This window comes from Penicillium argentinense (genome assembly GCF_028826775.1).
Source record: "Penicillium argentinense strain IBT 30761 chromosome Unknown utg000004l_segment0_segment0, whole genome shotgun sequence".
Classification (NCBI taxonomy): domain Eukaryota; kingdom Fungi; phylum Ascomycota; class Eurotiomycetes; order Eurotiales; family Aspergillaceae; genus Penicillium; species Penicillium argentinense.
Window position 1 is genome coordinate 3,221,599 of NW_026622663.1, and position 25,081 is coordinate 3,246,679.

A 25,081-nucleotide genomic window follows, 5' to 3' on the forward strand; every position below is an offset into this window, starting at 1 on the left:
TTAGTCATCCCGGTCCTTGCAGGGTGGTGAAACCCAACCAGCCTACCAGAAGTGATGAAATGGCTAGTTGAAATCCTTGGAAGGTGGAAATTTTATAGCGCCCGTTCTTTGCCGAGGTGGTTAAACCGAGCAAGATGTCACGTTGTGATGTGTTTATGAAGTGGTCAAATCGGATCACTCCGTTATCCTAGGGTGTGATCAAATGACGTGTTCCGATGTACATAAGTAAGAGCCTAAGTTGAGGAATTTAGAAGATTGAGATCAACAAGAAAAGGTTATAAACCTGCTTCTAGCTATTGAAACACAAACTCAGATTTAGGGAGAGCTAGCTGAGTGATACAGGAGAAAGGACTAATGATTAAAGGTCCATGAGCGGCCCGGTACTGCGGAGGAAGGGAGAGACCGATCGAACCTCTCCCTGTCCACCTATCGATCTACTTAGAGCTCAGCACTAAGATGCAGCTTCCTTGAACTAGACCCCACATACACCTTCTTTGGATGGTCGCTGATAACCCAGTCCTGAGTGACAACATTCCAGTTGCTTAGATCCCGACGGGTAAGCTTAGCACAGAACTCTCCCGTCTCGCCCGGCTTGAGGAACAGCTTATCGAAACCACGCAACTGAACCTTGGGGTCCTTGGGCCCTCCAAGGCTGATGTACAGCTGCGGGACCTCGGCGCCGGCGATGGAACCCGTGTTTTTGATGGAGGCTGTCACGGTGTACAGCTCTTCATAGAGAAGTGGGTTACCACCAGGCCCGCCACCGGCGGGCAATAGAGGCTGAGATTTTCCATCATTGGCATGCGGTGGCAGGAACTTGGAAGCAGGCTGGAGGTTGCTCGTGCCCGCAATCTTGGCGGGGTCGCTGCTGGTGAAGTACGGGTAGATGTAGTACATCACGTTTTTCCAGGTGCTTGGGAACAGGTAATCGGACAAATGGGTACTGAAGGCGCCGAAGGTAGGCGCAGGGTTGGTCTTTCCTGAGCTCGGCACATACGGAGGCACCCTGTTATTCTTGACCCGAATGTTGGAGTATTCGAACGTAGTGTAGCTGAGGCCGAAACCGAACTCGAATGTGGGCGTGATGTCGGCCTTGTCCAGAGCGCGGTAGTCAATGAAGACGCCCTCGGTGAAGTCGATCTGCGGTGCCAGCTCCCCGTTGTTGGGTTTGTACAGGACGTCGGGCAGCTGAGTGCGATCACTCACCCAGCTGAATGGGTTCTTGCCTGACGGGTTGACGTCTCCGTAGAGGACATCCACGATAGCGTTACCAGATTGCTCGCCCGGGATACCGGCCCAGACAATAGCGGATACGTTCGGGTTCCTGTACCAGTCCTCGACAACCACAGGGCCAACAGAGTGGATCACCACAATGGTCTTGTCGCACAGAGCCGACACATTCTTGATCAGGTCGTCGCCGCTGTGCCAAAGGGTCAGATTGTTGCGGTCACCTGCATTCCCGCCAACAGTAATATAGCCCTCGCCCGAGTCAGCGTTAACAAAGACAATGGATACGGTCTCGGCTTGTGAAACCAAATCCGGGATGGCGGTTAGGCCATTGCCTTGTTGCGAGTCAGAATCGTCGGTTGTGTAGTCGTCGAAGATGCTCTGGTACGCCGAACCCTCTTGGATGGCCCGGGCCTGGATGGCGGCATCAGGTGTTACGAGGTAGGCAAAGTTGGAAGTGCCAGAGCCCCAGCCCATGCCCAGAGTGCCGGTATCACAACCCCGATCGCTGCAACCGTTGGGACCGTCCAAATTCGGGCCGGCATCGGATCCGATCACTGCCACCTGTTTCACCTTCTTCAGGGGAAGGATGCCGTTATTCTTCAACAGCACGGAGCCTTCAGCAGCAACTTGCCGGGCCACCTTCGCATGGTCGCCACGCACATCAACGTGCCAATTGATCTGTTGGTAGCCCTCGTCCGCGGCAAAATGGAGGGGTCCTTCTGTTGCGAAGGACCACGAGTCAAAGTTGACCGGCACTTGGTTCTCAATAGTACGGCCAACCTTGAAGTAGGCAGCCATGATCCGCATGGCCATATCGTCGATCCGCCACTCGGGAACGGTGCCGTTGACCACAGCCAACGTCAGGTTCGCACCCCAAAAGCTCAGACCCGAGTCAAACGCAGTGTCTCCCGGCATCGTCATGTCGAGACCAGCCGCAGCACTCGCGACGCCAGTAAGCTGACCAGTCCAGTCGCTCATAACGAAGCCCTGAAACCCGAGCTCGTTCTTGAGCAAGCCGTTGAGCACCTTCGAGTTCTGGCATGCGTACGAGTTGTTGATCTGGTTGTATGAGCACATAACTGAGCCAACACCGGCGCGGACGGCATCGGCAAAGGGCCAAAGGTACAGCTCGTGCATGGTCTGGTCGTCAATGTTGGACGAGTACGATGCAACAACTCCATCCTGACCGGCGCTCCGGAAATGCTCCTGCTCGTAACCGATAAAGTGCTTAACACATGCAATCACACCGGCGTCCTGGATACCCTTGACAGTCTCAGCAACCCCAACACCTGTAAGGACTGGATCCGGCGAAAATCCCTCCCAGTTCCGACCGCCCTCAGGGACGCGGCCTATCGGCCCACACACCGGGCCGAGTTGGACAGTGCTGCCTTTACCATGATGTTCCTGGCCCATCGCCAGACCACGAGCGTATATGAGGGCACGATCCCACGTGGCAGCCGCGGTCAGTCCCCCAGGAAATACCGTGTTGTAGTCGGCTAGACGGACGCCAACGGGAGAATCCTGGGTGCAGAAGCCATTGAAGCCCAATCTGGGCACAGACCCAGTGTTTCCGACGCACTGATCGCTCTCCCAACTAAATAATCAGCTTTAGCCTTTGTCCAGTGCATACCAAAGCTGTGATGAAGTTAGAACTCTCTACTTACCCAGTGCCAGTCGTCAGATTGACTTTCTCCATCAGTGTCAACTGGGAGACAAAGGATTTGGCCTTCTCATAGGCCTCTTTCCAGCCCACCTCCTCGGGATTCATCCAAGGCGATGGGTAGCTCGGTGGCGATGGAGGCATGGGCAGCTTATTCCTCTTGTTGAGAGGCTGTCACAGCAAGGAAAAGAGCTTGGTGTTAATGAACTTTTCTTTTGCATTTATTTATGGGATTGACACGGCCCAATTCATGGGTTCACGTACATCAGTGCCATGTTGACCACGAGAGCTAACATGCGCGACCACGGATTCGCAGCTCGCTAGGACGGCAACAGCGACGGTGGTCACCTTCATGCTTAAGGATAGTAAGTGTCTGTCTAAAATAAGTTGACGAGCGCTTCGAGGGGCTGAGGATGGCCGGTGCTTCTTGAAAAGAGGAGCGAGCTCTGGCGTAAAGAGATCTCGTCGACAAACCCCGGTCAGCTGAAGACGTTGCTTCTTATATGAAATGTGATCCATCTCGATCAAATTTGGGAGTCGGTCAGCATTTGCTCCGTATTACTTCCGCTCACCCTTCAATCTTCTCGGTTGCCCTGGAGCCAATATTCTTGCGGCCGGAGAGGGGCATAGAGTGGGGATCACCATAAGGTCTCCTCCCCCGGTCCTCCTCATATTTGCATATTGTAGTAACTAGTGTTTTTGCGCTTGCAGTAGCGCCACCCTAATGCAATAAAGGGCCGAATATGTACAGGGTACAGGGGGTATATTTGCCACCAGCTGACTCCACAAACAAAAGCCAATGTCCGGCTTTCCCAAGCCATCCTTTGCGGGATGCTTCTAGAATCTGACTCTCTTCATTCTTATTGATAATTCAGGACACCAACGGTCGCGGACATCCACTCAGCATTGCATATATCTGGGTTTGCTCGAGTACCCCAATATGAACCCTACTATAGTCCCATTATTGTCTCATGTTAGGTAGTAGACTGTCCTTGTTGGCCGTTGTCTGCGCAGTCCTTTAATCCTGATCTGAGCCGCCTGCTCGCCAAAAGCCACCACCCTGTTGCCGAGTGCGGTCTGCTGGCTCACGAAATTAAGAGAGAAACAAACATAGAGAAAATAATGCGGGGATTAAAGTGGTTCGAAAAGCTTGTTCCTTGCTTGGCGATTGCTTGGTTTGCGGGGAATTTAGGCCGATGCTAGTCCTAAGTGGGCCAACTCCGACCATTTTCCGGGTCGCGTTTCAGTCAACAGGGACGCGAGGAGGCCGACATTCCGCAGTGTAGAGGATCCAGGACCTATCCGTCCCGTCCTCCCTTCACTCTCACAAGTACTATAATACTAAAAATCCTCTCTTCGATCTATTGGAGCCTAGTGCAGAGATTAGCGGATCCAGAAGTCGATGACAGAGTGTGGAGCTGCGCTTATGGTGCCGACGAAGAGCTGTCAACAATATTGGAAACGAAGCGCTGGGTCAATTCATAGGCTAACTACCTTCTTTTTAGGGGTTGGGCTTTCCCGCGACTTCCAGGGTAGGGCAGCCATGTCTGGGGAAAGCAGGACCTAGAACGCACACGGCATCCAACTAGACCCAGCCCGGAAATTGCGTTGTAGAACGGGTTCTCGGCACATATCCTTTTCACAAGTGTAACCGTAACAGGGAAGCGTGCAAAATTGTTGCACTAATGGCCATCAAACCGATATTTTCCCGAGATTCCAAGCTAAGCTACTAATAGCAGTAGTATGTGGTAGTAGAATTCACTTGCTCGATCTAGCTTGCTTACATGCATGTTGGGAGAGCCCCACGTATCGATTCAGCCGGTGACAGCGAGCCGCGTGGGAGGCGTTCTGGCCACTTACACTGCTTCTCGCTGTGGGTGCGCCACTGTTTTTCAGTCACCCGCTGCATATATTTCGTCACTTCGTCTAATTACACGATTTAGGAACGCCCTTGGGCAGAGTTTCCAGATACGTAAGTACATTTACGTATCGACCCGTATATGGCTCTGGAGTCATTACCCACGGTCGAACTTATGTTGAAATTAGCTTCGTCTTCTCCACTCATCATTTCGCTGGCTTAAGAATTTTCCCGGGGTATTTTCCCGATGGAACAGTTTCCCCGACATTTCTGTCCTTAGCGCTTCGATTCAAGCATTTGTCAAGTGCAGATCAGCCCCTTTTTGATGTGCTGGCTCTACCCACTTGCTTCTAGCACGATTTTAACTGTCCGACATTCCGCGGACTTGTGGAACTTCTAGGCAAATTGGGTCATGCCAGGACCAATATATTTAGATAAATTGGCCTAAAAAGGTAACTTGTTGTGTGGATCGGGGAAACTAAGATTAAAAATTAAAAACCTCATGGGAGCTGGGACCAAAAATTTTGTTCCGTGAGAGTTGGTGAGGTCTACCCCAGACGAAGAGGGTCCATATTGCGGGCGTGGGGTGCTGTGCCGTGCGAGTTTCAATCCGGGCATTCCGAATACATATTGAGCTCCTTTCTTCCAGGTTTGACAAAGGTAGACAGCGCTGGACAATAGACCGTTATGCGATTTACTTTAGAATATATTCTTGGCCTGGCTGCGGCCGTGCAGGCCCAGGAGATCTTCGTCACAACCACTGGCTACACAGCTCGACCTCAATGCAAACATGAAACTGCTTCTCCAAGCTATCACTTCCAGCCTTTCTCGTACACGCTAAGTGAGACCGTCCGATATGCAATCTCGATGCCTTCTCCGACCACTACCAAAACATATGCTCCGGCGTTTACAGACGCATCGAAGCATATGACGAGTGTCACAACCACTACCTGGGGTAATTGGGTCCCTGGGCAGACGGTCATCAGCGCGACCGATACTCAGGATCCTTACGGGCAGGCCGCTTGGTCATCCATGTGGAAGCAAGCAGACCTGCAAAACTACGTGCGTTAAACCGTTCCCCAAGTTTTACTTCTACAACGATTGATGTCCCTTCTAGACCACCATTGGGTTGTACACCACCACCGTCAGCCCCACTCCGGTTCCTACCAGCGAGCTAGTCCTGCCACCGCGAGACTACTTTGGTCCATCAGATTGCTATAACTTTCCAGATGATTTCGTCTTTGGAGTCGCCGGTAGCGCTGCTCAAATCGAAGGCGCAATTGGTCTCGAAGGCCGCGGCCCCTCGCTGTTAGAGAAACAGATCTCCAACCCGGAGCAGCCCAAGGACTATGTAACCAACGAGAATTATTTCCTGTACAAGCAGGATATCCAGCGATTGGCTGCTATGGGAGTGGAGTACTACAGTTTCACCATCCCGTGGACACGCATTCTGCCCTTTGCCCTGCCCGGGACCCCTGTCAATCAACAGGCCATAGACCACTACAACGACGTTATCGACGCTGTTCTAGAGGCCGGTATGCAGCCTGTGGTCACCATGCTCCATTTTGATAGCCCACTGTTGTTTGTTGCCAGTGACGATATCAGTATGACACCCTTGGACAGATATTATTCGAACGATCTACTGATCTTCTCTCTTAGCGAGGCACCCTGACATCGGATACAACAACGGCGGTTATCAGAACGAAACCTTTGTCGATGCCTTTGTCAACTACGGAAAGGTTCTTTTGACCAACTTTGCCGATCGTGTGCCCATCTGGATCACCTTCAATGAGCCTCTCCTGTACGCTTTCAACTTCCAAGGTGTTGACAATGTTGTCCACGCACACGCTCATGTCTATCACTTCTATCACGACGTCCTGAAGGGAACCGGCAAAATGGGTATCAAGTTCAACGACAACTTCGGAATCCCCAAGGACCCCAAGAACCAGAGCCATGTCGAGGCTGCCAACCGCTTCCAAGAGATGCAACTCGGGTTCTTCGGAAATCCTATCTTCCTTGGAAAGCAATATCCGGATTCCGTTTTGAACACTATGCCCGGAGCTAGACCGCTAAATCAGACCGAGTTGAAGTATATCGGACACACCTCGGACTTCTTCGGCATTGATCCTTATACTGCCACTGTTGTGTCACCGGCAGATCAAGGCATTGATGCCTGTGTTGCGAACAAAAGCACCTCCAACACCCTCTTGCCTTACTGTGTCAACCAGGAGTGGCAGAACGTGTACGGTTGGAACATCGGCTACCGCTCTCAGAGCTATGTCTACATCACACCAACTATGTTCCGAGAGTATCTCTTCTATCTGTGGAACACCTACCGCCGCCCGGTCTTTGTCTCTGAGTTTGGGTTCCCCGTTTACGGTGAAGCCGATAAGGAGCTTCCGGATCAACTTTTCGACTCACCTCGCAGCCAGTATTATCAGAGCTTCATGTCGGAGATTTTGAAATCCATTTATGAAGATGGCGTCCACGTCATGGGAGCTCTTGCTTGGAGCTTCATGGACAATTGGGAGTTTGGAGATTACTCGGCACAGTTCGGCATGCAAAAGGTGGAGCGACCTAGTCAGAAACGGTACTTCAAGAAGAGCTTTTTCGAGCTGGTGGATTTCGTCAAGACTCGGCAAGGGTCGAATAAAAATTAAGATGGACCGATTGTCAAACGTGGGAGACGCTAGTTGGGGCATGCGGGCAGGCTACAGATGCTATATTCACATACCTTCTTCATAAGACTTGATTTGCGAGGACCTTGTTGCTGGCACTTTGATTTCCTGTTCAAAACAGACCAGCTCCTTTGGGTGGGCGGTGCGACAGCCATTTCTCAACAGCCTCCTCAACGATTTAATAGATAGATCAAGTGTCACTTTGAGCTAAGCAAAAGGCGGGAGAGGGGAATCACTATTAGTAAATCCTGTAGTGTCCGTAACAATTCCCTGCCCAATTTGCCCAAGATTGTTACCATACATTATCAGAGCAACTGCATTACTTACCACTGTAGCAACTACATTCTATACTATCATGCTCTATGAGGACTCGCCTTTTTCTAATTGATCTTTCTTCATCAAATTGATCTTTGATTCCACCTAATCATGGAGCCGCCAATTGAACAGGTCTCGTACAGGAGGGTGCCCCTGGGAACGTAATACAGTGGTGGGGCAGCATCATTGCCACGTAATTTTGGCTAGTAGGCAGACCTGACAATATAACGGCATCTATCATACATAAAGTAAAACCTTTATCTTTTCCAAGAAGCAGAATTGACCTGGACAACCCTCAAACAACATGACGAAACTAACAGACCTCCCGTTTGACTTATCACAGCCAGTTTGGGCGGATGCACACTCAGATCATTTTCCTTAGTAAATAGAAGGTGCACAGCAGCGAGCGAAAGCGACATTTTCAGTACGATCAAGATCACGTTTTCGAAGTCCGACCTCACTGTGCTAGAGGAATTATCAAGGTCTCCTCTGGTCCCTTACCACGAAGTGCTATCTTCCGAATATCGTCCACCGAAAACAGAAAAATTCCTCCGGTCTCCGATCCAGCTGCGCCGCAGAAGGCACGATCCCAGCACGAGCGATTGTCGACCATTACACCCGCATAGCAGTTCTGATAATGAGGATGATGATCCGCATACACCGAGTCGGAATCCACACGTTTCTCGGAACACTAACTCGGAGTCGACGAGTATTGGCCAGCCAAACATCCACTGCAGCTGGACGAACCTCGTTCTCTGACGAGAACCATCGCCGTTACTGCACGTTGAAGTGTCTAAGCAGATTGGTACACGGAGGGGAGTTAGATCAGGCCTGTCCCAATGTCTATGATCATGGTCACGGGACAACGGGTCATGCCATCAACTCAAAAATGTTCGTCGGGAAATTGCAACGGCAACTGTCAGAGACCGTTAATGCAGATTGTGAGATCGTCGGAATACATGGCTCTAGAGGCGCCCTGTTGAAAGTCAATACTTCATCGCACGGGTACACTGTCCCTGCAAAATTCGCCGTGTCGGAGTTCCGTGATCGCCGACATGAAGCAGCTGTATACGACAAGCTTCGGCCAATCCAGGGCATATATATCTCTCTCCACCTCGGGAGTATTGACTTGTCTCTGTTGAGATTGGTTACGACGAAGCGCTGAATATAGAATGAGGGCCTGCTAGACAAATCGACCTTAATGAAATTGACAGAACTTGAACTTGTATTAGACTGTCTACATGCGATTCTGGGGGTATTTATCCTTGAACGGGCGGCAAGCCCCTCACAGTAGTAAATCCCTCATAATCGATCTCGATCGGTGTTCTTCCATGAAGATCCCCTGGATGTAGAATATAATGTCGGTGAAGCGCATATCACGCTCAGTGCCTCGGGTTTCCCTGGACAGGCATGCCGACAGAGGTTGGGAATGAGGCATCAATTCGGTGCCTTATCCTGGAACCTCAACAGTCTCACCCCTATAGCTACGACGGGATCGCTTATCCCCAGCGTATGATGCTGTTGAGCCTAAGCGGGCAACCTCTGGAGCTAGCACTCAGGAAAGTGAGCCGAACTTGCCTCGTTTCCAAATTGACAGACTTTCTATCAGCGATACATACCCTCCATGTCGTTCATAGAGACCCGGCTCCGAGGAATTCGTCGTACAATCAGGAAAGTAAAAATGTGGTATTTTCCGACTTTGAACGAGCTGAAATTATCGAGCCCCGCCGATTTTGGGTATTATTTCACCGAATCGCAAACGCAAAAGAATCGAACATGGTGATCTGGATAAGAAGCAACGGGATACAGTCCTCCGAGGCCAATGAAACCGCGCGATTCTTGTAACCGCAGGGGAACGCTGGCTCCTAGGTCGAGTGCTAAGGAGCGAGTCTAGGCCACGAGATTAACCACAAAGAAATGAAGAAGGTATAAGTATACTAAATAGGAGATAATCAGTGTATAAGTTCTGCTTTATGTAGTTAATACCCATTGGCGGGTCTTTTCGCGGTTCTCTTGGCGGTATGCGGTTCTTAAATTTTAAAAAGAACCGTCCCATCTCGAGCTCTATTTGAGGCTTGGTTCATTAGATCGACTGCCGGAGGGTGTAGGTGTTTAAGCCAAATATTTAGCTTATATATTACCCTTCTGGATTGCATGGTGATAAACCAGAAGCTGGGAAGCTATTTCGAATATTTTGAGGTTTAAAAGCTTCCACCCGAGCAGTTGGAAATGCTGCGAGGAAATCATGTTTGTCGATATGGTTGATACCGGCACGCATTTGACCTACGACTAGCCGACCCTACTTCTGTTTTAGAATAGAAAAACAGCCAATATCGAGCGGTTGTAAAAGATGTGAGGAATGCGGTGGCATGGAGGTCGGAATGGTATCATTTTGAAAACAAATTTGGTCGAAATGCGAAATTAAATGGCTTCCATGACCATCAAGAAGTAGCAGTTGATACCGTCCACTCCGGCGGGTAGAAATCAATGGAATGAATAGCTTTTGAAGCCAAGAAAGTCTAATATCATCTGTTGTCTGAATCCAGCTTTACCTTGGTGCTTAATGCTTATTAGTCACAGTTAGTTCAAGTCATTGGCCGACTTTATACTCTGCACACTTATAAGCGCTTATAGAGTTTGAAAACAAGCGGCCTTATTATAAGCTGCCAATGGAAGCCGAGCTTAATATTGTCGGAATGGAAAAATACAGTGTACAGTGCAAAAACTGTGCATGTGCACATTTTTCGCCTAGTGGCGTATTTGGTCCATTTTTGTTCTGACAGTTATGAGCCCAGAAGCCCTACCACCTGAGAAGCAAGGTCGACGTTCGATTCACAGAGAAAACGCTAGAGGTCAAAGAACGCATACTTAGTGCTATAGCAGGGAAAAATGCCGGCCCGACCCCCTAGCAGGATGAAGCCTATCATAGCCAGACCAGAGTCAGAGCGTGGAAATTCCTAGAGGAACGTGTGATTTATAAAGACCAATGGAATATGCATGCTGCAACTACAGAACCAAGGATCTCCAGGGAAGCCTTCTTGCTAATCCGGCTGCCCTGAGGGGGTGTGTCGGAAATGAGCCCAAAAAATATAGTGGACAGTGCAAATTCTGTGCGTGTGTACATTTTTAGCCTAGTGGCGTATTTCGTTTATTTTGGTTCCGACAAATATTGGTCTGCAGTGGTCATCCATGGATGGATTCAGAGAACAAAGGTGAATTCTACCAGGGTAACGAGAGATACAGAAAAATAGAAGCCCTCACAGAATGTATTTCCTCATAACTTATTGCTATGCGCTCTCACGACTTCTTGGTTCATGGCCTCAACATCTTGGTAGGTAGAAACATCTTGCACAAACATGCGCTGGATGGCAATAGTGTTGCCATCCATTGGCCGTAATTCAGTGGTGTCATCATCGATGTTGGGCCCCCGGACCACGGAGGTAGTGATATATTTATCATCACTGGTGGTACTGGCGTTGGGTAGTTTAAACCACTTATTAGTCACGCTCCTCGTGGATCGCTCGTGCTGGTTCGAATAGTCGTATCCGCTCTGTGAATGATGGCTTCGGCCGGCAGATTTGATAGTCTTGAAAGCCTTTGCAAAGTACCTATAGAGCACGGGCAAGTTGGCACAGAGAATCCCACCCAGTGGCTCGAATGCAGAGAGAACCCCCAAAGGGACTCCAGCCCCTTTCAGGGGATTAGTAAATGTTGAGAATTGGAACCAAGGGTAGTACTAACAGGTGAAATCCGGAGATCCCTGGGAAACCACAACAGACAGTCGAGCTGCACTAATAGCACAAGTCCTATATGGTAAGAAGCAGGCATTAGCAAGAAGAAACAAAAGGGAGAGCAAGCATCAAGAAGTTGGGAACTGGAAAGACCTACGCCAAGCCAACACCGAAAAGGAAGCTGAGACCAATTTTGCGGCTTATGGAGATCTGCAACTTATAGATGACAGGTAGCGGGAGGATAAAGATCCAGATATCAGCCACCAGGTTTACGATGTTGGTAAAATAGGTAAGCGCAACCAGGTTGTTACATTTCCCCTTCACACTGGCATCCCAAAAGACTTGGATAGGGCGACATTCCAGACCTAGCGAGATTTCCATAGCGCAGAACCAGAGAAATATGAAGACGGCCGTAGAGATGACCATCAAACGGAAGCTGCGCGTGACGAAGATTCGATGGTAAAGTGCGAGGACCGAGAGCTTCGTGCCAACGATGGCCGCATTATAGAAATGGCTGAAGATGTAGTCACCCTGATCATCCATTTAATATTAGTTAAGCTGCTCTCCTGACTTGTATGATCGCTGCATACCATCATAAATATCTTTAGGTCTTCCGTCGGGACCGCCTCAATATGTCGTCCAAATCCGTACGGAGGTCCTGCATAAACTCCTCATCAGCAATGCTTGGTAGGGAGGATCGGTAAGGCGAATGAACCGTAAACGAGACCGCTGACGCACACAGCAATCCCCATAGCCTAGTATTCAGAGTCAGAATATGGACCGTTCGACAAAGTTGAGGCACGTTATGGCACACGGGGGGTCTCACAGTTGCCCAAACTATTAAATAGTCATCAAAAGCCCAGCGGTCCTTTGATGACGGTCTAAGCTTGACATAGATTCGCAACCCGGTAGTCAGCAGCTCGAGTGGGATGGGAGTTATATATCCGGCGAGCACTTCAGATACTCGGGACTGCGCCAAAAAGTCTGGGTTTTCGGTGGTGGAAGAAGCCATCTTCGGCTTTGAAGAGAGAGAGAGAGGGGGGGGTAAATTAGTGTTCAATGCATTCGACTTGGAAAGAATTTGTTCATGAGGATCCTCAATGGGTTTCAAATAACGATGTCCTGCCAAATATCACTTCGATCAAACCGTGAGTCTGTATGAAGAAAAATTATTCCGCGAGGGAAGAACATTGCAGAACTTCCTGAGCCTTGACCAAAATGGGACGGAGGATATAGTCACGAGATTACTTTTCTGGGAAGCTGGTAAGTTCAAGTCTTTGAAGTCTGGAATAAAGTTTCCGGAGATAGCGCCGAATCCGGACTTGGTTGATATCTTCATTGGTTTGCTAGCGCATACCTATAATTTACGCTCAACAGTGGTGTTCCGCCCCCTAAGGCTCCGCCCGGAGCGTCAGTCCAAGAGTGACAATAGGGATGTTATTAGAGCTCATTGCTTCCAGCCGTTTTCCTTTCTCCTCACTTTGTCTTTTGAGATCTAACTGAATCGCCCTTTCCCTCATTTCGTCCTGGACAGTAGCATTGGCCGGTCAGCAAATAATAATAAGGTTTTGGCGAAATGAACTCGCGGCGGAATTAACTTTCATGATCAAAAGCGGCAGGTGTTGGAAAAGCCTCCGCCGTTAGTGGGGGTTCCGCGTGGCAATAGACCCAAGTCACGTCTCATTTTGGCGTCTAATCCTTTGTGTGCTATGTATGGAATATGCCTACGTATCAGTAATAGGCCTAATTGGTGCGATAGTGTAAGTTCTGCTAGATATGTTTTTTACTGCGTATGGATGGATATTGCCCCACACGTTGCCAACATAGGGACGATGACTTTTTGCAACCGTACTCCACATGGAAGTACAAAACTAACGAGTTATTGCATATACTAACCGGCCCTTACAGAGCGGGGGCCCTGTAATTTTTGTAAAAAATGTAAGGGCCAGTTAGTGGCTGGTTCAGCAGAGAAAGGGGCATTAGATTCGTGAACTGACCCATCGGATAACACTTCCAACAATATAAGAAACGGCACCTCTCTTGCTCATACAACTCCTCCCACGTGGGGCTAGGTGGTCACGATGTACGGAGTAGATTGCGACCTCTCTCTCCCCTTCTTTCTTTCCAGCTTCCTGACTTTCCTGTCCCAGGGATCTCGAGAGTTAGCAATAATGAAAGTCACAAAGCCCTTACTCCTCACCACAGTCTCTGCCATCTTGGTAGGCCTGGCAAATGCGGGCCCCCCTGTCGATCTTGGCTATGCGACATATGAAGAAGGGTACTATGATACCACCTTCGGGCTGAACGTCTGGAAAAGGTACCTCGAGTTCCATGTCTGTCACAGAGTTCTTCGCAAGGTGAAATGCTAATACCACACAGCATCCGATATGCCGCCCCTCCAATAGGAAACCTTCGCTCTCAGGCCCCTGCGCCTCCAGTGCAGAACAACACCCAGGTCACCCAAGCGATGAAACAACCGCCGGTCTGCCCGCAATCGGGAGCTGCCAAGACACCAACCGTCTATGGATTCAATTCCTATGCCGGAGATGAAGACTGCCTGCTCCTGAACCTCTATGCACCGCCTGGCGCTCGGGACTTGCCCGTCTTCTTGTGGATTCGTACGGTTCTCGTCTGCCTATAGGGCTTTTTGTGATGTTTGCTGACCATGTGCGTGTGTAGGTGGTGGTGGATATGGGCTCTTTGGTGCTGTATATGACCCCAGCCCGATGATGAATACCAATGACAATGGATTTATCACCGTCGAAATTCAGTACCGATTGGGAGCCTTCGGCTTCCTTTCCTCCGATGAAGTCCACACTTATGGTGTGCCAAACGCCGGTCTCTTGGACCAACGCTTTGCTATGGAGTGGGTGCAGAACCATATTGAAAAATTCGGTGGTGACTCCTCGCGGGTCTAGACCTCGCCACGATCCGAGGGTGGCCCTGACGACCCGGACCGCGACCCGGACCACGCAGGTTTTAGGGTCGTAAGGTTAGACCCTGAAATGGGGTCAGGATAGGGCCATAAAGGTCATGAACCTACCCTCAAGGTCGTCAAACAAGGCAAACATTGCCAAGTCACGCGGAGCATAAGTTATGCAGATTTTGTCTGTATTTTTGAGTATCTCACTTACAGTATTTAGAGGAGTAGTTTTTTAATTTGGCAATGTAGAATGAATTAAATCAAAACAAATCAAACTAATGAATCAACCTAAAAGAATGCCCGAATCTCGAATTACATATTAGACGTTTCATACCCATCTAGCAACCTTGAACGCTTACGGACTCTGCCTGACACTCGGTGCTGTATCTCTGGCAGAGGTATTGCTTCCGACTCTTGACCATCGTCTTCCTCCTCATCACCTCTCACATAGTCAGCTATATTGCGTATACGTCTTTTGCCGAGTGCTTTTGCCGAGTGCTTTTGCGGACGGACCCTGGGCAGCCTGCGAGGTTGGTAGGGTCTGCGAGATAGCTCGGGGCTGGGACCTGGCTCGGAGCTGTGTCGTAGACGCTTCATCCTCTTCATTGTCGCTAATTGGATCAACAGCGACTTGCTGCTGTGTTCTCTCTTCCTTTGCAGCCTGTATCTCCTGAGCCGAAAGATATTCAGAAAGCATTATTCGCTCCTCTTCACGAGTTTCAAACCGTGATGTACACATATACATCATAAGATCTGAGATTGTTTGAGGTTGAAGAGAGCCTCGACGATAATGACAGATATCTCGTGCAGAGTTAAAAAAGCCTCTCTAATCCTGCACCACTAGCTGGGATAGAGAGCACATCGCGAGCAAGCCTTGCCATCGTAGGGAACTTATCTTGATGATCTCTCCACTAGGTCAGAGGCTGGGCATTTGTGACTATATCTAAAGGACAAGTCAGTAATTGCTCAAATAGAGATCAAGAGATACTTACTGCTATCAAGATACCTTGTAAGCTCGTCTGACTGTGCTGGCTGTGAAATTTGAGACTGCTGCGACTCATCTAGAGCACAAGCTAAATCAAATTCATCCGGTATCGAACTTATAGTCGGACAACCTAACCTTTGATGGTCCTCGGCAAAACTCTCAGAGTACTTCTCGAAGAAGGACTCAAGGCTCTGGCGATAGGCTGCTCGGTAGTCGACCCCAGATCCTGGGTCTGGATCCCAGCCGGGAGTCGAGAAGAACTTAAGTTTATCCTGTGGAGAAAGGATTGTGCCAACTGCGTAGAGATGACTGTCAATCTTGTCGGTGTCTCTGTAGTAGGCTGAGAGCTTGAGTTTTGCTGCTTCGAGGGATATAAGCATCACCTGCTTCCAAGCAACCTTCTTCCGTCGAAGCTGGTTAATCGACTTTTCAAGATGATCAAATAGCTTGTTGTAGACCTTGAAAACCCGATGGATAGTGACATTCTTTGTTTTGCACAAAAGCGTTGTGAATCGGTGAAAAGGCTCAAGAATACAAGGAGATAATCAACCTGCCGCCACTGCTCCTGGCTCAAGGAAAAGTGCCCTTGGTCATACTGGGAGCAGAAAGCATCGAAGGCCTGCTGGAGCTTCTTCGCGCGTGCGAGCATTAAGAATGTAGATTTCCATCGAGGAGTAACGTCCTGGATTGGAACTAGCTTTTTCTCTCTTGCCTGCAGGTTGTAGAATGACTCCTGGCGCTGAGGACTTGCATTAATATAAATCGCAAGGTTTCGGACCTAAGGAACAAATTAGGTTATGAATCGGAATTAAGTTAAGACGTCTTACCTTGCTTAGAGTGTCAACAATCCCTCTTTCCTGCTGCGTCGCCCGCAGAGCTTCTACCCGATCATCAGACCATGTTTGCTCAGCCCTGTCATTCTTTGGAATAGCCTTCATCTTCCCAAGAAGACTTTTTAGGCTAATCTGGATCACATGTGCAATACATGGTACCCGAATGATAGCGACGTCGCTCGAGGATTGTAGACCTTCAATCGCCTCGTTGACACTCTCCATAAGAGTTTTGTTGTTTGAAGCGTTGTCGGTAGTCACCGAAAGCACTCGATTCGTGATCTGATGCTCTTGTAGCAAGTCGAAAACCACCTCACTCAGATTTGCACCAGAATGAGCTCCATGTAAGGGCTGAAATCCAAGTAATATCTCACGGTACTCCCAGTCTTTGTCAATGAAGTACCCAGTGATAGCCATAAATGCCTGCTTAAATGGAGATGTCCAGCAATCAAGGACAAGTGATAGCTTAGCACCAGAAGGGAGTGTCTGAAGGATAATCTTTTGGTTCTCACGGACTAGCTCTCGAAGCTGCCGGCGCATAGCTTTAGCGGATGGGATATCTGGCATTGATGGTGCAAGCCGGGCGTAAGAGATAAGATCACGGAACTTAGGGTGTTCAAGGAAAAGGAACGGAAGATGTGACACAGTAAGAAGCTTCGCAAGCTTCTGCTGCCAAATACGCGTATCGAATGTTCGTACGGGTGTATTCTGAGCCTAGGCATAGAAGTAAGTTAGTAAAATAAAGCCGATAATAGGGTGCTGAACATACAGCATGCTCTAATGCCAGCTTGGTATTTGGCTTCTGCCTTTTGGCTAGGGCAGCTTTCCGACAAGTCACCCCATTATAGTGCTTGTTCATTGAAGTTGTTCCGCTATGAGCCCAACCAGGGTGATCAAGAACCTTCTGACATTGCTGGCACATAACTCCTGGTTTCCCATTTCTGTCTAAGGCGACCTGGTCAAAGTATTCCCAGCACTTTGCGCGTTTCCCATCCCAAGCCATCTGTTTCTTCCTCCCAAAGTCGGTCTGAAGCCACCAAGTCACAAATTCATGACTCATTTCTGGAGAATATAGAATGTATGTTCTGATCCGGTCCGGGCAAACGCGTTTAAGGCATTCGGGGGCTTTCAGAGGCTCGTAGACGGTCTGTTGGCTTCCGGAGGGGACGGGGGAGAAAGGCTGAGGTGGTGTCGAATTAGCAACGTATTCAAGGAAATCTGAAGGTGGCGCATCATGTATAGAGGAGTGGAATATATCAGATGACTGAGACATGATGAAGCTGTGTATAAGAAGGAAGGACTTACTGAGATTTTTCTTTGGTGTTAGGCGAAAGGACTTAGGGGTAGAGGTACATGCTGATTCTGCATTATCTGATTGTTTGCTTGATAGATCACATCTAAACCCCGCTTTTTATTCAAATCCTCAAGCTAATTGGGTGACCTTCAGGGTAGTCAGGGTGACCCTCAGGGTAGTCAGACTGACCGTGGGAGGGAATTTCCTATCCTGAATCCCACCCGAATATTATGGCATAGGATAGGATTCCCATAGGATTTCTCTTTCATTGCGATAGCCACGGTCCTTCCTAGGTCACTGACTAGGTTTTCAAGACCATCACCGCAGGAGTTAGGATAGTGTTTAAGTTTTGCGGAATGTAGTGCAACTATCTCATACATTCGAAATATATTTCCGCATCCTTACACACCAATTTCACCAACTTTCTATAAAACACACCACAACAATTCCTCTTAGATAGAAAAGAGGGCAAGTTTAGTATTACCAAGCCAGAAGACGTATTCAAAAGACTTAATTCAAAGAATTACATAGGGGGTGGATGAAAATTGATGGAATCATAGTTAGACATACAGAACAGGTATAAGAAACAGTAATATATAATGATGTGTCCGCGAATTTATTCATCCTAGTCAGGAAAGGCGTAAAAGAATTATGCAATTCAGGGTAGTCAGGGTCGTAGTCAGGGTGACCCTGACGAGATTTTATGACCCTGAGGGTCGGTCCGGGTTGCGAGTCGGTAGGAGGGACCCAATATCAGGGTCGTGGCGAGGTCTAATTCAATCATCAATGACATGGCCAGGTTTCATGTTTTGACCACATCATCTGTTAATGACCCCTAACATTGAATCACCGAAGAGCCCCTACACTTCCATCACTAGGAATTATGGTCATTATTTTCCAAGCCTCCGCTGTTTGAGCTGTGGGACTGTCCGCCTAGACTACGGAAAGCTTCACTCCACGGTCTCGTGTGCGGTTACCCGACCCGCGAAACACCATGTTAAAGATTGGCCGTCCATTGGCTCAATCTTCTGAATTTGTAACTATCAATTATTGTTCGTGTTGATTGTCTTCCTAACTTTTGATGGCTGTGGCTTTTACAATAATCTGTCTATTGTATCTCAAAAGCTTCTTTCGAATGTAAGTTCCACCTAAAACCCTCACGAAAAATTGCCTATTTTCAATCGCAGATAACTCCACCCGTATTGCTTTAAACAAACCCAAGATAAAATGATGCAAATTCATCTCGTGTTGATACAACCTCTGCATATCTAAAGCGAATCCGACACCAACGGCAAAAAAAAAAAAAAAAAAAATTTTCGACCTCTAAAAGTCAGTGCGAGTGAGCCCCGACGCACCGATTCTCTGCCATACAGAACTCAGAAACCCATATGCTAATCAGGCAGACTCCCGCCTCCCCATGGAATAGGCATGACATGAACAGACAAGACAAATTGGCCACCATTAGACCGAGCATCACAGTATCGTGCAAATATGATCATTCCAAATGCTCCCTGTGCATAGCGGCACCTTTCTCGGGATCAAATTGACCGGTCTCAACCAGCTCCTCGTTGTCGTTCGCTAGGTCGAATTGCCTACCGAGCTTCTCAGGTCCGAAGAATGTGACAATTATGACATATGCATAGACGCAGCCCATAAAGATGCATATGACCTTACCATAGTCATAACGTTGACTGCCGTCACTTACCGGAGACAAGGGGAAGCGTTGTCCAATGGTTGACTCGATGGTCGAACTCGCCGAGGAGACAAGGTTACCCAGCTGGTATGAGGTGCCGACGACGAAGATTCGGATCGACGCAGGAGACAACTCCATTAGGTGAATCGGTATGATACCCCAAGCGCCCTGCACGCAAAACTGCTCGAAGAATGCTGCGGCAATAACTGCTTCGGTATTCACGAAGCTATAAGGGTACAGCAGGACTCCTCCGACAATACTGATGATAATGAGGGTGAAGCGACGGCCTAAGATCTGACTAGACCAGCCGCAAAGTATGCCGCCGGTCAAAGCACCAAGATTGGCGACTACCTGGGTCACGGTTACGGCGTTGGCGGAGAAGCCTAATTGCGCCTTGAGCATGGTGGGGTAGAGGTCCTGGGAGCCATGGGACTGTAGAGTGGATAATTAGCAGAGGAAATAACCAGCCAGTGATTTTGCATCTACGCCCCAAAACAGTTTAAGACAGACTTACCATGAAGTTCATGCCGGCCATAAGTAGTACGAGGTAGATGAGAAGGAGCCAGTGGCGCTTTAGCGCCACTTTACCTTCCGACAAGAAGTTGGCAGTGACGTTGCCATTGCCTTCACGCAGCGCTTTTCGCATGGTAAATGACTGAGTTTCCGGAAGACAGAGGCGGAAGATTATCAGGAAGACGGGAGGGCAAGCAGCGAACCAATAGAACGGACGCCATCCATGAGAGGTAGTGTTGACAAGACCGCGCGCAAAGGCAGTGGCAAGCAGATAACCGAATGCATAGCCCTGCTGCAGCAATCCGGAAACGATACCGCGAGCCTCAATAGGACAATCCTCAAGTGCAGTGGCAGCAACATTGCCGTAGAGACCACCCATAGCAATTCCGTAGAGAGCGCGAGTCGCTAAGAACTGCTTCCACGTTTGAGAGAAACCGGCTCCAAGCTCAAGGACAATGAAGAGTAGCATGTTCATAACGAAGGGCCATTTGCGGTTCCAGCGGTCAGCAGCAATACCAAAAATGATTGCCCCGACCGATCTCAACATTAGAACAAGGGTAATACCCCAAGAAACTTGAGGAATTGTTTTGTGAAATGTCTTAGCCACGTCTGTTGTCGTCAACGAAAGCGTGAAAAAATCGAAGGCGTCCCATGTCCAGCCTAGGAAGGCGATCTAAAAAGGTGAGCACGTTACTCCTATCGAGTTGAAGAATGGAGTAAGCAGGGACAACCTACGATGACAAAAAGCCATTGTTGTTTGTTAAGAAGCACGAGGGCTGAGAAAGGGTTCGAAACCTTGTTCATAGGAGGTTTCAGGGTAGATAGCCGGGTGGCTAGATATCGTGCGATGCCCATGTGCTCGTTTGGAACCACGTCGATCCCATGCCCACCATCTTGCGTATCAGCCATAGCGGGGACGGGGGCGGGAGAGGGATAAATCAGGACAGCTTGGAAATCGTCCGATACACAGATCGCCAGGGAAGGGCAGTTGAGCAGGACAGCGCGTACACTTCGAGATACAATCAAAACATGGAAAGATATGGAGATTTATATGTGTGATATCCAAAGCTTTATACCGCTGCCAAGATCACAAAAGCTCTCGGATCGGATCTTGTCGTAGGTTTGGCAAATGGGGCACCGAGCGTTTTATTCTGCATAGTTCCATACCCCACAATCTTAGCATATCAACTTCGGAGAAAGTCTGGCCTGGATAAATGCGGGAGGGCGTAGGATTGTAGGGTGTATGCGCCCATGCTAAGACAGGACGGGGCGGAGATTTTCCGATCGAGAAGTTCCAACAGGAACTCAGAGATCCGGGTCGTGATGAGAGACATTCTGGGCTGGACGGTAACGGGAGCCAATCTGCTCTGGCGGCAGGCAAATTAACATGGAAGGGTTGGAACTCCGATATCCGACGTGCTTTAGCAAGCCGCCATAATTTTCTAGGCTAGTCAACCGTTCTTTCGCGTAGTGCTTCGATCAGGCAGACGCTAACTACTGTCGAGAATGCTAAGACGTTAATATTCCCAGTCTCGGGTCGCCACTAGTTCCCCACTACGTGCAAAGATCGGGCGCCCGAACCCTAGGACGCGGTCATCATTCGTGGCCGTCCCCGAAGGAAGCTGACTTGGCACGAATAGAACGTCAGCCGTTAGGGTGGTCGCTAGTTTAGTGAAAATTTTATTAGCTGGAAGTCACGGCATCTTCAAGAAAGTATGAAAATATCGCTGGCTACGTACATATTCGGAACGCCATTTGTCGCATCTTTACGGAGTTCGAGGTATGCTTTATCCGAAATCTCGTAAGGGGGAGAATGCGTGTAGTTCTTTTGGCACTTGAATTAGGCATTCTAATTCGTCGGTCTATATTTCTCTATGCTTATCATCTTATAAGGCGCATTATTCTAGCAGCCTTACTTAGCTTAAAGTTTATGTAAAAGTGGCGGACAATTCAAAGCAACCAGATATACTATAACTCGGTAGGTCTCACGTGGCAAAGGTGAGTTTAGTTTGTGTTTTGACTACGCCAACCAGCTGTCCTACCCCGCAAACTTAGGCCCACAGCGACGATTTCTTTTTCTGGTCGTTTGAACCTAAAATCCGACCACTACATCTCGAAGCGAACGGGGGTCCCCGGGGGAGGTGGGAAACTATGATTAAGTCACGACTAGTAAATAGTGATATTGGCAGAAATATACAATACGGCAATATATGGTACCCCTTAGGGTTAACTATGTAATTTCTCTCACTAAAATGACAAATCGTAATATACATTTTCGGTAATGTCTTCGGTTAACAAGCTTTCTCCAAGCTTTCTCTAAGCCTCAGTGGGGCTAAAGCCTGTAAGGACCAGCCGTGGGCCGGTGAATCGAAGAGTCTCACTATCCAAAGGCAGGTGACCTAGAGTGGGACCAGCAGGCATTGGACGAAACGGCCGAATTCAAAAGTCAATTTGCTTCCACAAATCAAAATGGTGGTGGGGTCCGCTTTTAGTACCTTGATCTCTAGATGTTTTAGTCAAAGCAGTCAATACTGTTACTTTCCTGAGCTAGGGCGTCGCATGTTCTGAGTTATACGCAGCTAACCCGGTTGCTGCTAATGTACCTGGCGTACTCCGCACTGAATGCTCAATGGTGTCCTACGCAAGCCTAGGAGTAGGCTGCGGCATATTGTACGACCTGGGTATCCAACAAGTACCTGGTTCTACATAAATCTCGCTAGTTTATCCTATTATAGACTATCATACGGGTCTTACGTCGCTGACACACTCCTGTTTTAAATTTTACTATACACTTGTACTATTGTCGGATAGCAATGTCCGCTGTTATGCCCAGTGCTATGCCCGCCTACTGTGTCGACAAACATTCTACCGTCGGATAGCAACCTGTCCCCTTTGACTACTTCTAGAAACCATTTTTTCAATTTAACCACTGGACGGTCAATCTTTCTAATTATTCCAAATTTCACTACGGAAGTAACAACAATCGCATTGTACAGTGTGCAACGAGAGTATTGCACGTGACGCATCACGTGGATTCACACGTGAATACCAAACCGAGAAGGTAAAGGAGGATAATATTATGTCGCAATTACCTTACGAATACTGCATGAAACCGGGTCTATAGATGATCAGAATGGCTTCGTGTATACAGTATATCCGGAGGCCAATGATGTAATTAGAAATGGCCCCATACATAGCAGGAAATAGGGGTAATGAAATGCAGAGTCATTGATATCTCCAATTGGCCGGATACAGTAGAGGTCGTAACAGCATAACTGATGCCCTGCCAAACCCTAGGGACCGCACGACGCAGGAGTCGCGGTCACGTGATGCAGATTAGCGGTCCGGTCTTGATTATTATGTGGGGTAATATTTTGGCCATGGTGACCATGGAGGAAATTCCTTTGGGGTAGCCGGGTCGCTGGGCGAGGAGGACGATCGAGCCCTAGAGGTGGTTTCAGGGGTCCCAAAGAAAGTTCCAAGAAGTAGCTTGCCGGTTTCTGACTAGCGCTGCTGTGCGTTCCATTGGTTGTGGATTGCTCTAACGCATTGATCCAAGAGTCAAAAGGCACAGTTTGAACAGAAACTTGTTTCCTGTCAAAATAAGCGATGATAGCGGAGAGAAGGAGACTCCATTGGTTGGACCGTGGGTTCACGACGTTGTAGACTGTTGGGAGAGGGAGACGTGTTCTGGGCGTTGTTGGTCAACTCCATGACGGTTTGCGCAAAGATATCCACAGGAACCCAATGGATGGTATCGGCTCCCTTCGTCGTCTCAGGCAAGAGGCCTAAATACCGTCCGCTGGCAATTATGCTGGGAAACCATTCGGTTCTGTTCCACATGCATCAGCACTAACGTGATACCCCAGGTAATATCAGTTACGGACTTGTCGAAAGTTTTGGCTAGCTGGGTGGTAGTTAGGGAGACCGTGAAGAAGTCGAAGGCATCCCACGTCCAACCGGTAAATGCAACCTACAATGAAGTCAGCATAGCTCCGTGCCATCCAAAGAACTTGCGACTACCATACAGAAAAGAACAGCCATTGCTGACGATTGAGAAGCGTGAGAGCCTTATAAGGGGTTCGGCGCCGGGTTCATGGGCGGCATCAGAGTTGGTATACGCGTGAGAAAGTAGCGCCCGATGCTCATTCGCTTTTGGGCATCCGGCGACGCTGCGATTTGCGGCGTCGCCGGCTTAGGTTGGGCCCCATTTTGAGTGGTGTCGGTCATGAATGAGCACATGAATTCGGGGAGAGCGCCGGGGAGAGCGTGCCACAGCGAAAAAAGTGCGAGGGAGCTGGCGGGAGGCACAGGATGAAGGAAGAAAAAGAGTAGGGGGCCATCATACCTCTAAATAGCCGCTACATCGGGAATCCCTTCTACTATCCCAACCCTTAGCCAACAGCTGCGGTACACGAGCCCGCAACCCTGCGGAGATACAGGATATCACCACCTATTCGCCCGAGTCGGCTTCCTTTGGAATGGCCACAAAGGATGGCTGCACTACGAAATTGGTGGGGGCGACATCTGTCCGGGAAATATCGACACCTCAGCATCGTCAACACTGGTTGACCCCCTGCTCCACCCGAAGCACCTCCCGAGAGTTTTGCCTGCTGCAGCAAATTATAGGCGCGGCTTGCTCTGAGGCCGTCCGGTATTCACACCGACCGAGTCAATTTTCTGCCGTCGGTTTGGATTGGCTGCTGTCGCCGTCAGCCCAGAAACTACTTCTGCATCCTTTGCAGTAACTAAGCAATCTCGTCGTTCCCCTGGAATTGCAGTTAGAGTCTAGCTCACTCTAGCCCACACTCTAGCCCACTCTAGCCCATTTAGCTCACTCTCTATCCCCATCCCAAGTCCCGAGATCCTCAATTTCGCACGAAATTTACACAGGTCTACCGCATTGATAATGTTAGTGTGGAACTTCCACCCCCTAATTTATGGCTTAATACATTTTGCAACTGCCCTCTTAATCTAGGATAGTCTAATACCTCCCTATTTCAACCATTTCCCACTTAAATTTTCCTTCCCTCTCAAATTACCCTTCCTAAACTACGCACTTACCATCTATGGCGACCCGCTACCAGACCCTCGATTAGACCACTCAGGTCCCACAGACACCTAGGCATAGAGCTTCCCATAATTAACGTATCGTAAAAACAGCTAAAAGTTAAATTTTACTTCCTTAAATTTGCTTAATGTTCTCTAGCCACGGAAAGTATTTCACCAGGGTGAAAATAAAAGTGGAGAAATGTTTCTGTTTCTTATTACCGAAACCAAACGCACGTCGTCGATACCAGGCCCAAATGAAGTTTTGGTCCCATCTATGGTATTCTAAAAGCATGCTGGTCGAAGCAAATATCCGTCGTTT

At 48.7% G+C, this 25,081-nt stretch overlaps 6 protein-coding genes across 6 annotated transcripts; 2 read left to right on the forward strand and 4 right to left on the reverse strand.

Moving 5' to 3' along the window:
• Positions 1 to 438: 438 nt before the first annotated feature.
• On the reverse strand, positions 439 to 3,034 carry N7532_004134 (beta-glucosidase; the record flags this gene model as incomplete). Its single annotated transcript, XM_056616628.1, has 2 exons — positions 439 to 2,824; positions 2,895 to 3,034. 2 exons carry the CDS (start codon positions 3,032 to 3,034, stop codon positions 439 to 441), a joined length of 2,526 nt encoding a protein of 841 aa, XP_056476985.1.
• Positions 3,035 to 5,453: 2,419 nt separating this feature from the next.
• Positions 5,454 to 7,408, forward strand: N7532_004135 (glycoside hydrolase family 1 protein; the record flags this gene model as incomplete). The annotated part of the gene is made up of 3 exons (XM_056616629.1): positions 5,454 to 5,810; positions 5,866 to 6,352; positions 6,408 to 7,408. Coding segments are annotated over 3 exons (1,845 nt in total), but the record flags the coding sequence as incomplete, so codon positions are not given.
• Positions 7,409 to 11,015: 3,607 nt separating this feature from the next.
• On the reverse strand, positions 11,016 to 12,484 carry N7532_004136 (integral membrane PTH11-like protein; the record flags this gene model as incomplete). Its single annotated transcript, XM_056616630.1, has 6 exons — positions 11,016 to 11,431; positions 11,483 to 11,547; positions 11,630 to 12,003; positions 12,063 to 12,130; positions 12,188 to 12,227; positions 12,299 to 12,484. 6 exons carry the CDS (start codon positions 12,482 to 12,484, stop codon positions 11,016 to 11,018), a joined length of 1,149 nt encoding a protein of 382 aa, XP_056476987.1.
• A 1,159-nt stretch (positions 12,485 to 13,643) lies between these two features.
• Positions 13,644 to 14,113, forward strand: N7532_004137 (carboxylesterase family protein; the record flags this gene model as incomplete). Its single annotated transcript, XM_056616631.1, has 2 exons — positions 13,644 to 13,789; positions 13,852 to 14,113. The coding sequence occupies 2 exons, from the start codon at positions 13,644 to 13,646 to the stop codon at positions 14,111 to 14,113; spliced, it is 408 nt and encodes a 135-aa protein (XP_056476988.1).
• A 4,886-nt stretch (positions 14,114 to 18,999) lies between these two features.
• On the reverse strand, positions 19,000 to 20,619 carry N7532_004138 (uncharacterized protein; the record flags this gene model as incomplete). The annotated part of the gene is made up of 3 exons (XM_056616632.1): positions 19,000 to 19,629; positions 19,712 to 20,383; positions 20,446 to 20,619. 3 exons carry the CDS (start codon positions 20,617 to 20,619, stop codon positions 19,000 to 19,002), a joined length of 1,476 nt encoding a protein of 491 aa, XP_056476989.1.
• Positions 20,620 to 23,307: 2,688 nt separating this feature from the next.
• On the reverse strand, positions 23,308 to 23,754 carry N7532_004139 (uncharacterized protein; the record flags this gene model as incomplete). The annotated part of the gene is made up of 3 exons (XM_056616633.1): positions 23,308 to 23,542; positions 23,598 to 23,683; positions 23,734 to 23,754. 3 exons carry the CDS (start codon positions 23,752 to 23,754, stop codon positions 23,308 to 23,310), a joined length of 342 nt encoding a protein of 113 aa, XP_056476990.1.
• Between the last annotated feature and the right edge of the window lie 1,327 nt (positions 23,755 to 25,081).